The sequence below is a fragment of the Chiloscyllium plagiosum genome, chromosome 19 (assembly GCF_004010195.1).
Source record: "Chiloscyllium plagiosum isolate BGI_BamShark_2017 chromosome 19, ASM401019v2, whole genome shotgun sequence".
In the NCBI taxonomy this organism is placed as follows: Eukaryota; Metazoa; Chordata; class Chondrichthyes; order Orectolobiformes; family Hemiscylliidae; genus Chiloscyllium; species Chiloscyllium plagiosum.
In genome coordinates, this window is record NC_057728.1 from 15,753,228 (window position 1) to 15,771,025 (window position 17,798).

At 40.0% G+C, this 17,798-nt stretch overlaps 1 protein-coding gene across 27 annotated transcripts in view; it reads left to right on the forward strand.

The window, feature by feature from the left end:
- cadps2 (Ca++-dependent secretion activator 2) overlaps positions 1–17,798 on the forward strand; it is a 724,760-nt gene that overhangs the window by 630,758 nt on the left and 76,204 nt on the right. For 15 of the 27 annotated variants that reach the window (XM_043709162.1, XM_043709149.1, XM_043709156.1 and 12 more), the window contains 4 exons: positions 2,556–2,570; positions 10,318–10,392; positions 12,871–12,954; positions 14,330–14,362. In XM_043709162.1, coding sequence (XP_043565097.1) covers positions 2,556–2,570; positions 10,318–10,392; positions 12,871–12,954; positions 14,330–14,362 — 207 coding nt within the window. Of the gene's footprint in view, positions 1–2,555; positions 2,571–3,050; positions 3,221–10,317; positions 10,393–12,870; positions 12,955–14,329; positions 14,363–17,798 lie in introns of those variants that run through there. The other 12 variants (XM_043709154.1, XM_043709168.1, XM_043709155.1 and 9 more) reach the window with 3 other exon arrangements.

A 17,798-nucleotide genomic window follows, 5' to 3' on the forward strand; every position in this document is an offset into this window, starting at 1 on the left:
TTGGGAATGAACAACACCTCGCGTTGTGAGTTTGTTTCCTGACAGTGAACTTTCCATAGAAATACCTGTCTGGGTTCATTGCTTTATATGAAATCAGGACCTTATCATTTAGACCACTTTAAATAGGAACTGAAAATAAGAAGCTGGCTTTGGTGTGATCCCACAATAGAAATCATTCAGTACACAGCGAAAGAAAGGTCAAGGATAATTTGAAGTTGTACAGTCAAAAATGTTTGCATCTGCTATCATTATGATCTTGGTGGAGATTGGTAACATATCAGGATAAATCTGAAATCCCAGTTATTTCGTGGAAAAAAATGAAGCCACAAGTTTCAATGGTTTAAAACAAAAGAAGTTTTAATGTGCAAAAGTCAAACAAAACAAATGCAAAATCAAATGTTGGGTAAATTCCGAAACACTCTAATTCAAAATCAATGTAAGTCAAACATGAATCAACAGACAAATTACTGTCAATTATAAACAATAAATTAAAAATTAAACATTAGATGACAAATACAACTAAGGCATATCTTAAGAATTAGCTCAGCAGCCCAGTCAGCATTACATCTCTCTCATGATGTCCCTCAAAATTCTGCCTGTCTCACAAAGAACTTAAGTTGCTCCTCTTCTAGAATTTAACCTGATCCCCATCTAACAAAAGAGCACAACCAATCCACACTCCATAGACATGGTCTTCACAAAAGATGGTCCATATCTGCAGAGCCTTTTCAACTCTATTTACAAGAGTCTGATGTTGTGGATCAGACGGCTCTGATGTTATGTTCAAGAACCTGAACCATCTGCAGCAACAGTATGCTTTCCTATTTTCAGATTCTGTATCTGGACCTCACTTTCTTCAGGTTTCTGTACTGTACCATGAAGCAACTAATTGAGTTCAGATAGCTCATTGTCCTTTTTATAGACTTTTATTCATGTTCAGTCTTCCCAGATATTTGGTGGCCATTCTTTGTTTCCATAGAAACTGCAAGGCCTTTGCAGTGTCCCTTTTCAGTTAAGATCTACCTCAGAAAATATGAACTTTGAAACTATCCATTCCATCTCACAATGAAATTAAAGAAAAAAATTTAACTATTTTTCTGTCTTTACCTTTTTTCTGAATGTGTTGTACAATTGTCAAGCAACAAATTGAAATGAAATAAAATTAGAAAAAATACAATATATTATTTCATGTATTATCTCACTATTACCATTCAATCGACAAAGTGAATGTGGTTTCAAATGTACTTAGAATGCTATTTAACCGTGTTAATAAGCTGAACACATTAGAAAATGTTTTGCAGTATTTAGTAAATGAATTATTTGTATAAATGAGTGCTTTCTTCCATTATTGCAACAAAACATAGGGATTGATTGGTTAGGGTCAGCTTCTGGTTTTCTTGCAGTTAGGAATTGAGCTTAACAGGATTGTATTCGGTCCTAATCACCTCATACATGATTTCCAATTCTCAGCCATGCTGCGTGAATAACTTTCAAGTAGGAGTGAGAGTCCAGGGAAATTACAAAAGAGTATGTTTTACTTTCCCCAAGCAATGTAGTTTATGGCCTCCTTTTCAAATTTGAAAAAGCAGTACGCTTTATTGGGTGTATTGTCACCTTTGAAAATTTACTTCCATCGGGGACATTTTAGTCCCTGTTCCCGATTGTCTGAGATTGTCCCACCCACCTGTGAGATATTTTTCAAAAGGCCAATTGAGAGTTTCCAATTCAGAGCCCTGTCCAATCAAGAAGGGTGGGCAGGTTCCTGGAGGAACAGTCAAAGGACTTAGAGCTTTGTAAGTTTAAAGGCACCTTTTAGGAGAGGTGCACAGATAACAGGGAGAGTGTGTCAGTACCTCAGCATCAGGGTGACCTCCGAGATGAGCATCAAAATCAAAACTAACGCTGGGTGGTCCCCTTATGCAGAGTGAACACCTTCCTCTGGATTAATTTGTGCTGTGGGTGAGACCGATCCTATTGGGAACATCTATTGAGGTGTGAATCTAATTCTACTGTGCTCCTAGTGGCTCAACTGAACTGCCAGGATCAGCACTCAGCAGGAAACTGCTAGGAGGATCCTAGCGCACCATCCCTACAATCCTACTTTCTTTACAATTGGTACACTGTCAGGCAGCGACTGATTCCATCACTCACCACAGGAATGTGGCAGCCTATTGAGCAGGTGTTGACTTTTCGCTTCCGATCCCACCTCCATTCATCCTTTGCTGGTCTCACTAGGTTATGTCCATTATCTTTAGTGTTCTTGGGGTGTTCATTATGGAGGAGTGATTGATTGTCTCCCCAGTGTGAGATTTAAACATGATCTGTTTCTTTTGCTTCTATCTTCATTGTATCAGAATAAATGTATTTTGTCTCGTTCTTTCATTTAGTTGGCTTTTGTCATTATTATTTAAGATTAGTTTATTTTCAGTCTTAAGTCATACCCTCATGATTTACAGATTGAGATGAATTTTGGCTAAATGTTCATCATTGTCCTTTTGCTTCTTCCTGTGTTCTGCCTTCTTTTCTTCATTTATGTTCCCCATCTCCGGTTCCAGTTTAGTAAGCAATGGGTAAGTGTTGCTTTTGATTATTTTGTGTGCCGTCTTGTTATTAAGCTCTGGCTTTAATAAAGAGAGATGCTCAGTGTGATATCCAATCATGTGCAGGAACAAATTTTAGTGACTTCAAATTGCACAATTTGGAAATTGACAAGCAAGCAATCTATTAGCTGGCTTCCACTCATACCAAATGCCAAAGACATTATTAGAACTGAGGACAAAGCAGTTGGTCTTAATGTTTGAACCTGATTTGTTAACTTTTTTAAACATGTGTATTGGTAGTCAAACATGCAAGAAAAGTAACAGTAGAAATTCAACAGTATACAACATTCTTTTTTAATTTCTCATCTTATAAAAGTGAAGGAATTGTTTCCTTTATCCAGTATCTGGCAGAAGTTGCACTGAAAATAATTGTTGGCCTTACAAGTCTGCACCTTGTGCACAGTAGCTCTGTGAATCTATGTTATACAGACGTCTCATTTTCTTTTGCAGTTCTGCCCAGCCCCATCACCAAGAGGCCCCTTCCTTTCTCGACGAGCAATTTCAGTATGATCATGTTATTGTGAACTTTTCAGTTTTTCTCTCTGAGCTGTTGTGCAGAACTTGTCATTGAACAAATTAAAACTATTAGAGGCATTTTTAAATTGTTTTAATAAATATGTTAACGGTGTTTATAATTTTGAAATGCCACAATGTAGAATTTATTTTAGTCTGATGGCTTTCTTCTTCGCCTGGTGTTGATGTCAATCATTGCAAGGTTAAATGCCTCACATAGGAACTAGGAATCAAATCTTTGTGTGTCTAGTTCAACATGACACCTTAATCTCAAACTCAGAATAGTTCTGGTATTATATCGACATGAATATTCCCATTGGTGGCAGTAAGCTGGATAATTTTCTCTAAGCTCTCACCCACGATGAGGCAATGAGATTTCCACAGTTCATTTTGGTGCCTTACAACAACCAAGGAAGAGTAAGTGATCACCCCATCAGTTTGGGCTGGATTTAAGTCTGTAGTTTTCTTAGGGAAAAGACAGTTTGAATTCCCTGATTCTGCCCTTCGCTGTTCTAAAGGAGCTGTCTATGCTGAGTCAACTACATTCAATTGTGATTTAAGTAGGAGTCAACAATTGGCCTTATCCTTATTGTGTGTTTGGCTTCTACATCATCTGGCGCAAGTAACAATGGAGACGCCACTTTATTCTTCTATACCAACTCCTTCTGTGGCAGAAAAAATATGAAAATTAACAAAGTTCGCGCCAATAAGCAATGTGGAATGTTGACTTTAAACTATTATTAATGAAAAGTTACATTTAGAAGAAGGTCTTGCAAGATAAAATTTTGCAGAAGGATGTTTAAATTTTGATCTGTATAAATTCAATACCAACATGCAATCTGTTGTGTTTTCACTTTTCGATAGAAATTTCCCCTCCCTGTGTAACATGTGTAATGGCGAGAAAGGTAGAAAAATATTGGGATCAGATTGTCAACTCAAGAAAAGGTTTCTTGAATTTTCCCTTGAGCCTTAAATAGTGTTTTCTGAATCACGCCACTAAGTGGCGAATGCTTTATGCTTATGCATTTGCATCTCCTTAAAACCCCAACTTGCCTTATTTATTATCATTTCCAATTCCCCCCATCCTCCATGAGAAATGAGGCGGTGCAAATTCCTGACCTGTATGTCAGAGCTGCTGGTGACTGCAACTTGCTGAATACAACTGCTTCTTCCAATGTCTCTGCATTCTCCATGGTTACCATCCTCCTTGACCCCTCTTCTATGCAAGTTGGCATTAGCAAATGACCAACATCACCATATCATCATGCCTGCTTTTGGAACAACTTAGACACCAGGCCCTTCAACTTTCTTAGGAGCTCAGGGACATCTATGAATTGCATGCTTTTTCCAAGCTGCTTTGTGTGTGGAAACAAACATCTATCCAGTGCATCTACAAAGGATGCTTTTGCACCGACATGGACACATGCTTTCTATATCTCTGTACTTGCTTTCTTAACGCCGTCTCACAATAGTGCTTACCTACCAGCCCCATATTGCTTTCTTAGCACACATGGTCTTTAATGCTCAGTCACAAGCTGCCTGACTCTCTGGTTTGCATTGCTTTTTAGCACAGAGGGAAAGGTATGCAGCATGAGACAATAGGGAGTGCTGAACAGTCTGTCGGTCAGACAGGAATGGACATGATGCCACGTCATCTTCAGAACTGCAGCAAGTGCCAGCAATTTACATGGCAAACACACTGCTTGTGTTTCAAGCAAAAGGCAATGTTTGAAAGATCAGTCCTTAGTCTAGTGAAGAGGGACTACAGGCAGCCAGTGGGTTTGGTCACAGTCAGTGAAGAGGCTCATCCAATTCCAGGCTGCTGGTTTGTTCATGGTCAGTCAGGCACTTAAATGTGTCCTTGCAGCATATAAGTCAATACCAGGAGAACTGTAGAGACAGTAGCCCAGCAGGTGCACTGTCACATTTCTGACTGTCCTGCCAAGTCAGTGTGGGTAGTGGCCCACAGTCAGTCCTGAGGATTTGCTCACTAATGATCAGAGAGTTTATCATGGGCTGTCCCTGGAGTCCTGGAAAAACCAGGCAACTTGAATCTGGGAACAAGCTTCATTGTGCTTGGTGTCTCGAGGGAATGGTCTCTGTGAAATAGGCTGGTTATAATTGTCACAGTGGGATGTCTGAGTGAATAGGAAAGGTTCAGACAGGTCACAATAACTCTGGCTTCAACATCAAGAGGGCCCAACAAGGATAAAGGAATTTCCAAAGCAATGGGCTCTGGAGGTAAAGTGGGGACATTGATAGTTATGTCAAGCCGCTCAACTAAAATGGGGGAGACTAAACGTTCATTGGAGCCAAGACAGTAGAGAACGTTAAGAATGGGAGAACTCCTACAACATAGGCAGAGCCTGAAAGTCACTCACTCTGACACAAAGCTGGAACCTTATGATGTTGCATTGAAAATCAACTGCACAACTATTTCAAATATGGTGCAAAATGGATGAAATATGTTACTGTGTTTTTGTTGGTTTGAGGGGCCCTGCTAAAAGCAATTGCACTATTGAGCCTCCGCTGACTTAGTAATGTCAGCATCAGTTGACACTTCATCGGCAGGTCATTCATTGTCCAAGAATGAAGAATAGTGGCCTCAAGCAATCAAGACCATTAGATCATGCACACTAATTGTCTCCTTGTTATGTCAGCTAAGCAAATGTAATGAGAATAAGGCAGTGAAAAGCTGAATCTGGTATTCCCATTTGACAAACACTTTTCAGGATGATAACCCTGCCAGAGTCTCTGACTGTGGTGTAAGTATGAAGGTACATGGTTTGGGGTTACAAAAGGCAATCTGTAGTTTAGTTGGGGGGATGAGAGTGGAGTGCTGACTGGCTGGTTATCTTGGTGGTTTACTGACAGAATTCTACTCCCAAAGCATGACAATTTGATTGTTCACCATGCAATTGAGTGCAGTAATATATCTCTGTGATTCTTCTGGAAGCATGACAGTGACCTCCTTGGAAAGCTTCACGGTCATAAATGTAAAGGCTCAGGAATTTGTTTAATAAAAATGTCATCTTTCTGACATGCCACAGCATTGACCTGCCCAAGGAGGTGACACAGAGAACACTGTCACTCGGGTCGTTTTCTCTTTGGTCTAAACTCCAAAGACAACAGAGAAAGGAACAGCAATCCCAGCTCTGCCTTGTAAATGCTACAAGAATAGTGGCTCCAGCGGTGGCTACGCCACCTCCACAGGGAGAAGCAGCAGGTGAAGATCCACTGAAGAGATGGAGGAGAATGATGAGAACCTACAGGTCTCACTGTCATTTTCTTCATCTCTCTGAAAGATGCTGATTTAAGGGTTTCTCCTCCTATCAATGCTGAAGTTTGAAATCTGCGGGAAGATTTGCACTCAGAAAGACGGGTGGCAATCCCATCCTAGTGACCATAAAAGTCATGGCTGCTCTGGAATTTGTGTTAATGCCAGCAGTTTGTTTTAAGCAGCAACTGTGTGTTATCTTCCAGTGTCCAGTCCATAAATGCAAGCGGGATTTAATAATGCAATTTTTCTCTCGATCCCACCTGCTTATACCCTACGCCCGTGCTGAAAAGAGTACAGCATCTTGGGCATTCTCCACCATCACTCTCTTCCCCCAGGTTCAGGGCACTATCAACTGCACTCTCCTTTCTTTGAGAGCACCCTACCAGTAACATACAGAGTTTCTCAACAAAAGAGCTCAAATTATATGGGGCAATCAATACCAAGTTCTGGACCTTTGCTCTCGGTCTCTTGAGAGCTGCCATGGGTTTTGTATACTGGAGGACTGACATGTTCCTTGCCTCCAACCAATGTCCTCAGCTCATGCAGAAATTACTGTGGGGAAATTTATGCAGTCAAACATGGCGCATGACACTTTTAGAAACTCTTGGACAGTTGCAGAATGAAGATACAAAACCTTTCACGCTTCCACCAGAGCCATAGTAGAACTGAAGACAAGTGCTTGGACTGCATCAATGGGGCCTTGCGGTATAGCTCAGCAAAGATGCCCTGTATCATGGCAGCATGCTGTGTCCTTTCTAACCAAAACCAGCAAAGGGGATGACATCCTGGCTGCAGATAATCAAATATGGGAATGAACAGAAATCTTCTGAGGATGAAGATGGGGACTGATGATGAGGGCATTGACCAAGGGGACCATGCAAGAAAGCATGACAGACACTGAAGAAGGGCTCATGCCCGAAACATCGATTCTCCTGCTCCTTGGATGCTGCCTGACCTGCTGCGCTTTTCCAGCAACATATTTTCAGACCCAGAGATAAACCAATTGAAACCAATTTCCAGGATGACTGAGCTGAGTTTGAACTTTATTTAATTATCTCAGATTCTGTTGGCAATTTGGCAAGCGGTCCTTGTGTAGCGCAAGGGATATGTGGGACTTTGTTTTTGCAATCCTTGACTCTTTGATGTTACTGAGTAAATGTCATGTTTCCATGCTATTTTACATTGGTAGCTTCAAGTGATTCCACTTCAGTGCATGTACAGTTAACATTCAATGACACGTCCGACATGATCACGATAAAAAGTCACTGAGATAGCCCCATATGATGTCAGTGCACTAAGATTAGGTTGCTGTTACGGCATCTGTAAGGAAATCATATCTAAGCGTTGTATAATGATGTCTCTCATGACAGGCATCAGGTTGAGAGGAATCCTGAGGAATCTCCTTTGGACCCTTTCATTATCACTCTTTAATGTTTCATAGTTGCATAGACTGCTATATTACCCTGAAAAGCTTGAGCATCCTCTAGGGGGTTGATGACGATTCGCCACAGCAGATTCGCCGCCGATGATTAGCCACTGCCAGTTCTCCACCAACGTTTCTCCACTGGGGTCGTTTGACCTCTGGAGACTATTCACCACCAGAAACATATATATATGTACTGATTGTTTTCCCTCCCGCCTGTTCTTTCATACTTCTCATTCTCCTTTATTTATACTACATATTGATAAAAAGAGAGGTGAAATAAATATCATTTTATTGGTTTATATATAAAAATGAGTTATAAACTTTAACAGAAAAATGAATTATATTTTAAAAATCTTTATAATGGCAGTAAAATCTCACATTAGTATTAAACAATGAAATTTTAGTTCATATGATAGTTATATTCCAAGCAATCTCTTTCACCGTATTCAAGAACAATTTTTTTAAATTCTATCGTCTGCGTCTCCTATCATTCCTTTTTCGTCGAATTATTTTCTTTGTTCACATCGCCAAAACTTAATACTTGAATCGCTCTTGGATAATTTATCAAAAACATATATAAAACCATCGTGGTAAAACTTCTTATTTCCTCGTTTACTAATAATTTTTGTTTCCATTTTGAAGAAATGGAAAAAAAACAAGCTTACAAAAAACTCTCCTGTAACGAAAATAATTTGTTACTGAAATAACACAAACACTATCTTAACCAATATAACGGCAATTTTATATAGTTTAGATATGCTTGTTCTCTAACATTTTAAACGTTGTTAAATAAACAAAGTCTATTAACAAAAATAAATGGTTATTAAAACAAATAAACGCTACCAAAAATATTCAAAATATACAACTTATTTGCGGTGGTGAATCGTCTTCAGCGCCCAATGGGCGGTGGCTAAGCGTCCTCGGTGGTCAAAGGGCCGTGGCTAATCGTCGACGGCGAATCTGCTGTGGCAAATGGTCCCATCCCGTCCTCTAGGACAGTGTTGTACCATTTGAGAGGCAGTTTTTCTCAACAGACTATAATGCTGTGAAGGAGAGTAGACATGTGAACCACCCATTGTATATCTCCCAGCCTTGAATGGCTAAGCCCTCCTTTGAAAAGGTACTGAATTTAACTTTGCAGAAATGTATGGAATCATCAGTGGTTCTGTATTCTCTCAAGGTGCTTGGAAGTGTGGAATGATGTCTGCTGACCAGGTTCTATCACAAACCCTGCACACTAGTCTTCATGTGGTCCATATTAAAGTGCTGCACTGGGACTGTAGTCCTCAATGTCGCATTTGAAGGATCTCTGATATCTGAGGTATCTGCAGTAGCAAGCATTTCTATCTTTCTAGCCACATGATTGCCTAAGAAACTCACTCAAGAGGTGAAGAGCAGAAGATAATGAGAGAAAATCAGTTCTGCGCCATGAGTGATGGACACCATGAGACACACTCACCAACATACTCGGACTACAAATGGGATAACTTCTCCCTTGTTTTAGGAATAGCCTTTATGTTAGTTCCAGTAGTGAGCCCGAATCCTGTGGAAAGCTCTGTAGTTAAACTGAGATGAAGTAATCCATTACAGGAAAACACTACAGAAAATAGAAATGAAAGGCTGGTTCTTTTATACTGCTGACTGGCATTGTTTCAATTTGAATTAATTAGTTTCAGTCATATTTAAGGTTTCATACTCAATAGTCCTTGAATTGACAGGTTAGTCCTTGTAATTAAAACTCCCTACAAATGACAGTCAAACGTATGGAGACAATATTGTCTGTTATTAATGAAAGGTGGGAACACATTAGATATTTTATTAATCGTAACAATTTAAAGTCTAGCAGTTCACAAAAAAAAGGGAATGGCATGGTTCTTGGAGAATGTTTTGTTCGGCTCTGTATCACCGGTTAATTTATTACTAACCTTCCTGCTTTGTTGACAGAAAAAAAATTTAATTTCATCTTAAGTTAACTTTATTGTCAGCAAGAATTCTGTGAACCCAAGTGAACTGCTGCTTGCTGTGCGAATGCAGAGCCCCTTGTGCAGCTAACAATCAGTGTCTCTCTTTTTTTTCCACAGAGCAGCTTAAATGACTTAAGAGAGTTGTCAGACATAAAATGTTGCATTAATTGAATCTTCTCCTAGCCTTTCATTCATCCAACTGGGCGGGTCTTCAGAAAAAGCACATGGTTGTCCTAATTGCAAAGAAGCCGACAAAAAAGTATCCTTCACATTCCTGTGCCTGAATGAGGTCTGCAACTCAATTCACTCAGATAATAGATCTATTAGCTGCTTAACGCGACAGAGTACATGGGAAGCTTTCCAGCACTGAATGTAAAACAGCATTGGGTGGGGAGATTGGGCTCAAGGTTTTCCATTTGAAATCCCCCAATTATAGCTTTTATTTGTGCTTGAGGTAGAACAAGGCATTGTTTTCAAAATCGCTTCTTCTTTTCTCTGTCAATTTGTAACTTTGTTCTCTTTTTCAAATTGCAGCAGCAGTATCACTCAAAGATCGATGATTTGATTGAAGGAACCTTCAAAGAAATGATTTCCCTTCTGGTTTCAAAGGTAAGAAATGATTTGCTGAGGAGATGCGCTGCTTAATGGATGTGATGGTGCTACAAGGTTCTCCTTGCTCCCGACACTGCTTCAAGGCAAGGTGATGTCAAGTCACCTCATGAATTAAAACTGAACATATTGGAGTTCATTGTGGGCCTATGGCAGTCTTCAAAACACTTAAATCACTGCTTGATTGGTGCTTTACAATAAACTGGGAGCATTTCTCTTTTTCATTTTTATATGCATATCACATGCCATGAATTATACAAATCTAGAGATTGTTTCTTCATTCACTGTAGATTCTAAAAAAAGAATGCAGTGTTTACTCGGCATCAATCATTGGCTGCAGAAAGGCAACATCAGTCTTTGGCACTTGCAATCATTCAATTATGATAAGTCAAAGTGTGTGCTGATTCTTTTTTTGTGCGCCTGAGGCAGTCAGTGAAAATATCCGAAACTATGTGCTCAGTATCAAATGTCATGGTGCCTGTTATGATCATCTTCCTTTCTACTCCAAGTAGACATTTCTTACAGCAGTGCTGAGTCTCCATTCATGAGCAGCACAGCGTCACCATAATAACCCACAAGCCTTTATCACCTAGGAATATCTTCCTCTCAGAATGCTGGCACTGGAAACTGCAGCAGTTACCATTCTTGTAATGTTTATAGCCCATTTGAATCAATTTTGTTATAATTAAAGGGAAATTTGTTATACATCTGTACAAAGATGGCTTATATAAACTGGGTTCAGCTTGACCATCTTAGGACCGATTACCCTCGGTTGAGAGATACAAGACTGCATCCAGTCAGTAATCTGTCCTGCATTGATTACATCTTTCATTGAGTGCCCTGCAATCTGGAGAAAAAGTTTAATTTTGGTGTTTAGAATGTTAGAGGTCAAAACACTTCAACACCTCTTTGCTAATTTTATAAAACATGCCTGGGCGAGAACATGAAAAGAGAAGTAGGCTGCTGAGGTGCTGCACGAATGAAATTCCCCACAAACCACACAAAACAAAAGTCAGTACACACTTTGTCTGCTTATAGTGCCTTTAGCACTGAAAAATGTGTTTAAAGTTTCACGGGAGACCAAAGGAAAAAGATGGGTGCCCAGCCATGGGAGTTAGTGTTTAGGTAGCTGGAGGTGAGTAGTGGATTTTAAAGTTGGTATTGGAAGAGTTGCAAGTGATGGAAAGGTTAAGAAAGGGTATTCTACATAATTAGATCTGGATGCTTAAAGCCAGGTCAATCAATGATATGGCCAAAGGATGCCAAGGATTAACAAAGGAACAGGTTGGTACAGCAGAGAGATTGAAGGTGTGGTGGGTGTTGTAACATGGGCAAAGTGGGAGTGAGGTAAGACAATTGATTTTCGAGAAGGACAAAAGTAATACCTTTGAATTGTTGATTTGGAGTGATTGACATTCAGGATCTAGTGAGGAAAAGAACACAAGAAGCTGGGTTTTGGGTGAGTTGAAACTTACAGAGAGTGGAGGATGGGAGATCAGCTAAGAGAGAACTAGAGTAATCAGGCTGAATTTTCCAACAAGATGAGAGGACAAGCAGAGTGGCAAGAGTAGAGGTCGAGAGGGGAGCCTGACAGCTTCCTGTCACCATGTCAGATTTCCAATTGTAAGGACATCAATGGCTTAGGCACTTGTCAAGAGGCCATTTGAGCCACTCAGTTGGCCAGATAAGGGCTACTTCTTGTTTACTGCCAGCATGATGCCTTTACCAAAAAGGCCCACCAGGGTGTGAGAAGAAAGGTTTAAAAGAGGCAATTTTTTCTCTCACAAGGTGGTTTGTATGTGCAGTGAACTGCCAGAGGAATTGGTATGTGCAGGTTCAGTTACAACATTTAAAATATACTTGGAAAGGTACATGAATAGGAAATGTTTACAGGGACGTGAGCCAAACACAAGCAAGTGGGATTAGTTTAGTTTGGAAACTTGGTCAGCATGGACAAGTTGGACCAAAGGGCGTGTTTCCATGCTGTATGACTCTGTAACCCCATATATGCAGTGCACGTGGTGAGGAAATATGAGGGAGGAGATCTATCTCTCCTGAACAGGTAATATAACTTAATGCTAAGTTTCAAACAGTGTAAGATCATTTTCCACAGCTTATCCTTGTGTACAGGTCATTCTGCTATAACGCGACAGTTGTGTCAAACTGCGATCTAGCTCTATAGGAAATCGCGCTGTGGAAGATGACTAACAGAAAATGACTGTACCTGTTCAGTAGAAGGTTCATGTTATCCAAACAGTATCCACAATTTGTCAATCACATTATAGCCAATCCGCACTGATGAAACGCCCGTTAACACAGAATGGCCTGTATTATTTATAGGGTAACTGGTTAAAATAGTAGATTTGTTGTAATGTGTTCATATCCTATGTGGTGGCGTAGTTTCCTTATGTGTTTCAAGAATCTGTGTTATAGCTCCTCACATGGTTACAACATTTTCTTCTCCCACTCTCCCCCAAGTTTGTGTTCGTACTGGAAGGTGTACTATCCAAGTTGTCAAGATATGATGAAGGAACTTTCTTCTCCTCAATTCTATCATTCACTGTAAGTAATCTGAGGAATTTGTGCTTATCTTTTATGAATAAGGTACTGCAATACTGTATTTGAATTGAAACACGATTGAAAGTCTTGAAATCAAGCATTTGCTTAATTCCTATGGATGGATAAATTAGTTGGGGCTGAGAGCCAAAAGCAGCCTTTCACTTTTGGCTGCAAGAGTCTGTTTGGAGACCACAGACTCGTTTAAATTGAACCAGCAAGTTGCAAGCACCAAAAGGACCTTCCAACCTAAATCATCAGTTTCAAAACAGCCCAGTGCTACTGTGTTGGCAGCAAGGTAGAGAAGAGGCAGTGCCCATGCTACTTCTGTGGGGCTCAAAGAAGGTTCTTCTGTCGCCACAAAAATGATTATATGGCTAAACACCAGTGAAACCGGTCAGAGAGGGCACCCTGCATGATCAAAGCTAGTTCTGTCTTAAACCTGCAGTCATAATCCAATTTTCAGATTGGAATAGGTCACAGTCTGAAACAAAACAATTGTCTCAGCTGCCCAGCAGTAGTCTCATGTAAAGTTCACAGTTGTCCGGTTAATGGGTGTTTAGTCTAAGGCCAGTACTCCATTTCAGCAAATTAAAATTGGCTCCAAGATTTAAGCCTGCAATAGTGAGGAAACTTGCTCCCATGAGTGCATGTCAGAAAATCACACGGATTATAGACTTTATTTCAAGGTTCACCCACTCACAGAGGTCTTCATCATTTTAATACTCCCCTGATCCTGATAGTATGTGACCGTTTTGAGAATAATTAATTCCGGTATATTGAGGGCCTATGCCAGCAACTTTATTTGCTCCAAGACACGGTAAAGTGCTTTTAGCTTCTTGAGTTCTGAAATTGATATCCAGGAATGCACATCCACAGTTGTTCAGCAACAGGACAAATGGTTTCTATCATCTGTTATCCTCTGATAATCGTTCCCTTCCTCAAGTATTGTGCCATACCTCAGACTCTTTCCACATTTATCCAACATCACACCACAGCTTGGCTCTGTCTTGTCTCGCTCAGAATGGAGTAGGCCTGGCCATTATAGTTCTACTTGACTTCTTCTGAATGAAGCATCACAGGAGGATAAGGATAAGCAGCCAGTGCATTCCAATGATGTGTTGTGGTAGTGCACTCTTGGCTGGCTGTAAACAAATCAGGGCAAAATATGTTGTTAAATGTAAATGCCAGTGTGCTGATTCTGCAAATTTAGCCAAGCAGTTTAGCAATCAACTGTGAATATGGAACAAATATCAGCTTGTAGCTGGTGAGCAGGAGGATTGGAGACTCCAGCCATAGCTCTGTGGTGGGGAAAGAGTTCAAGAGTTGTCTGGCTTTCACTGTAGCCTCATAACTAATTGTTTTTTCTCTTCCCCTGAAGGTGAAAGCTGCTGCAAAGTACGTTGATGTACCTGTAAGTATTGCTACTTTTTCATTTCATTTTTTGAGTATTGATTCAGAAAATCAGTGAGTTATTGATGTTGACACTGCAACCTTGAAATAGGAATGTGTTGCATTTCCTGGTGCAAACCTAAATCGCCTGGAGGTGCACAGAAAAATTTCCAGAAAATGTTGCATTTTTCAATTTATTGCTTTATTTTTCTTAACATCACAGCATTTTTAGTCCTACTTTCTGGCTATATTAAAAATGGAGCTGGTATTATCTGGATTCCACAGTGTCTAATACAGGAAAGTGTGGACATTTTCTCTGTTGTGCTAAAACAATAATGGTAGTCAATCATATCAATTGATTAATGAATTATTTGTTTCATGGGTGGGTAGATGATTGAAAAGGTGGGATACAGAGGGGAGAATAGTGAATTTTCTTAACACTTCTTATTGTTTTAATTCTTAAATGCCTGAAGGACACTGATGGCACTTATTATTATTCTGAGTTTGAAGCTTTCCGATATGTTAATGATAAAAGCAAAGAATAACTCTTCTTTGGACTGAAAGGGGTTGCAGAAGTGATTATGCTGTTGAAAGCAAGGAAAAGGAGCAAGTGAAATAGATGACACAATTGCACCCAGAGCAAAAGGCAAAGAGTATGCTAATGGTAGTAGAGAAGAGATATAAATGAAATGTAGATGTTATTAGTAGGTGCTAACAGCATAAAAAGGGTCAACTTTATTGGGTGTGAACCCCTGCAAACAAGACACTCAGGAAAGAAGGAGTAATCAAAATGGAGGACATAAATTATGGTCTGAAGTTTTTGAACTCAATGCTGAGTCCCAAAGGCAAATTATTGCACATAGAAAAGGAGCATGAGTTTGTGTTGGACTTGGCTGATCACTACAAGAGGCCAAGGATAGAAATGTGAGCATGAAAGCAGCAAGCAACCGGAAGACTGGGGTCTGTACTTGCAATAGATAGAAAAGGTGATCCACAACATTCACTCAGTCTGAGTTTGGTTTTGCTAATGTAGAGGAGATGGCATTGTGAACAGCAAATTCATTAGGTTAGCTTGAAATTACTGCTTCACCTGGAAGGAGGTAAAGAGGCAAGTAATTTACTTTCTGCAATTATTTAGGAAAATGAGAAGGTTTGAATGAAGATGTGCTGGGAGTAACAGAGGAGTGGACAAAGTTGTCCTGGATGATAAGAGCAAAAGGAACAGAATTTGGTCATTTGGCCCATCAAATCTGCTCCACCATTTGTGGCTGTTGTGTTTCTAAAACCCATTCTCCTGTCTTCTCCCTGTAACCCTTGATCCCTTTACTAATCAAAAAATCAATCTATCTGATCCTTAAACACAGTCAATGACTTGGTCTTCACAACCTTCTGCGGCAATGAGTTCCACAGGTCGAGAGAATGATAACTGCAGAATGCAATTTTGTGATGATATCAAACTCGAGGTGGCAAAAATGACTGAGGATGATGCTTTGAATAAAGAGGGTGATAAGGTGGAAAGTGAGGGCAAGGGGAACCCTGTCCTGTTCTCAAAGGGTGGAAAGGGGCAGAACTATGGGAAATGGGTCAGACATGGCTGAGGGTCAGGCACGGTGTGGAGAATCCTCAGTTGAGGCAAAATCGAGACTTTTCAGAATCACTCGCATAGAAGGTGGTATCATTGGAATAAATACAAGTGAAAGTGAGAAACGAGGAGAATGGAATAGAGTGGGGGGAGGAAGTGTTGTAACTGTGCATTTATAATGGATAGTGGAAGTCTATCCCCGGAAATGGAAACAGCAAAGTTAAGAAAGGGAAAGGGAGAGTCAGAGATTGATGAGGGGAAAATGAGAAAAGAATAAAAGTTGGAAGTAAAATTGATTAACATTGGGGAGGGAGTTCCAGGATGTTGACCCAGTGCCATTGAAGGAACTGCCAGAAATTTCAAAATCGGGATAGTGAGCGGCTTGGAGGAAAACTTGCAGCTGATGGTGTTCCCATGTATCGACTGCACTTGTTTTTCCAGGTGGAAGTAAAAGGAGCCTTTGTGAACTTCTGCAGCACATCTTGTAGATGATGCATGCTGCTGCTACTGAGTGTCAGGGTGGAGGGAGTGGATGTTTATGGATGTGATGTCAATCTAGTGGCTGCTTTATCCTGGATGCTGTCTTGAGTGCAGTCATCCAGTCAAGTGACAAGCACTCCAAGGCACTCCTAACTTATACCTTCTAGATGTGCTTAGGGTTAGGGTTTACTCACTGCAGGATTTCGAGCCTCTGACCTGCTCATGTAGTCATAGTATTTATATGGTAAGACTACTACAGTTTCTGGTCAAAGTTAACCCATAGGATGTTGGTAGCAGGGAGGTTCAGTGATGCTAATGACATTGAATATCAAGGGTAATGATTAGATTGTATCTTTCTGGAGATGGTAATTGCCTGGCATTTGTGTAGCACAAGTATTAGTATGAGTTGGAGAGATCGCCAAATGAGACAGTCCTGGGAACAATAGTTTGCTGTTAAGAGTCTGGTTATGATAAGGGATGGACAGGCAGAAGATGTTAGTTGATGTTTTAAACTGTATTCTTTATCTTATTCCATACTTAAAAGAAACTTTTTAAAAATTTAATTTGGTAAGTGATGGCAGGAAAATTAAATTTTTATCGATCCAGTTGGAAACACAAACAAGCTAGTTTTACTTTAAATGTAAAAAATGCGTAAAGAAAAGAGCACTTTATGATGCTTCAGTACAGGTTACAGTTTTACTGTTCACTGAAGAGCAAAGTGACTGCTGTATACCAGAAGACAATTCAAGTTGTAAGCTCTGTGTTAATCTATTCATTAGACTGCAGCTTGTTAATTGTATAAAGCCACTCATGTTAGCCAAAGTGTTCTTTATGTAGTCTGTTATTATTGAGTTATAAAGGAAAGAATGGATTACATTACAATTGTGTTTAGCTCTGGTTTCAGATTACATCACATTACAAGACAAAACTTGAGTAGTTTCTACCAATGGTTTCAACTTTGAGATGCCTTGGTGTCATTGTTGTAGTAGTAATTTCCATTACAGGTACAAATGTTAGACTTATATTTCCTCAGAGTCAACCACAACTCTCAACTATAAATCTGATGTAAGGCAACTAGTGTGGAACTAACCAAGGTATTCCCACTGGGGGCTGAACTATTCCCTATGCTTCTCGGTGACCTCAGGGTGAAAAGGAACTTTGTCTGGCAAGATAGTTTAACTCATTGCATTAGTTGTTTACTGCTCTTATCTCTATAGCACCAACATACTGTCCTCAGGCAGAATGTGGGCTTACATTACGAGTGAACGGTGATAGTGTAGACTGCCTTTTTCCTATCTGGAACCTTAGAATTTCAAATGCTTTGAAATGGGGTTATTGCTAAGACAGAGGGAGGTTGAAAGATCATCATAATATGGCTACCAATCTTGCCATCATT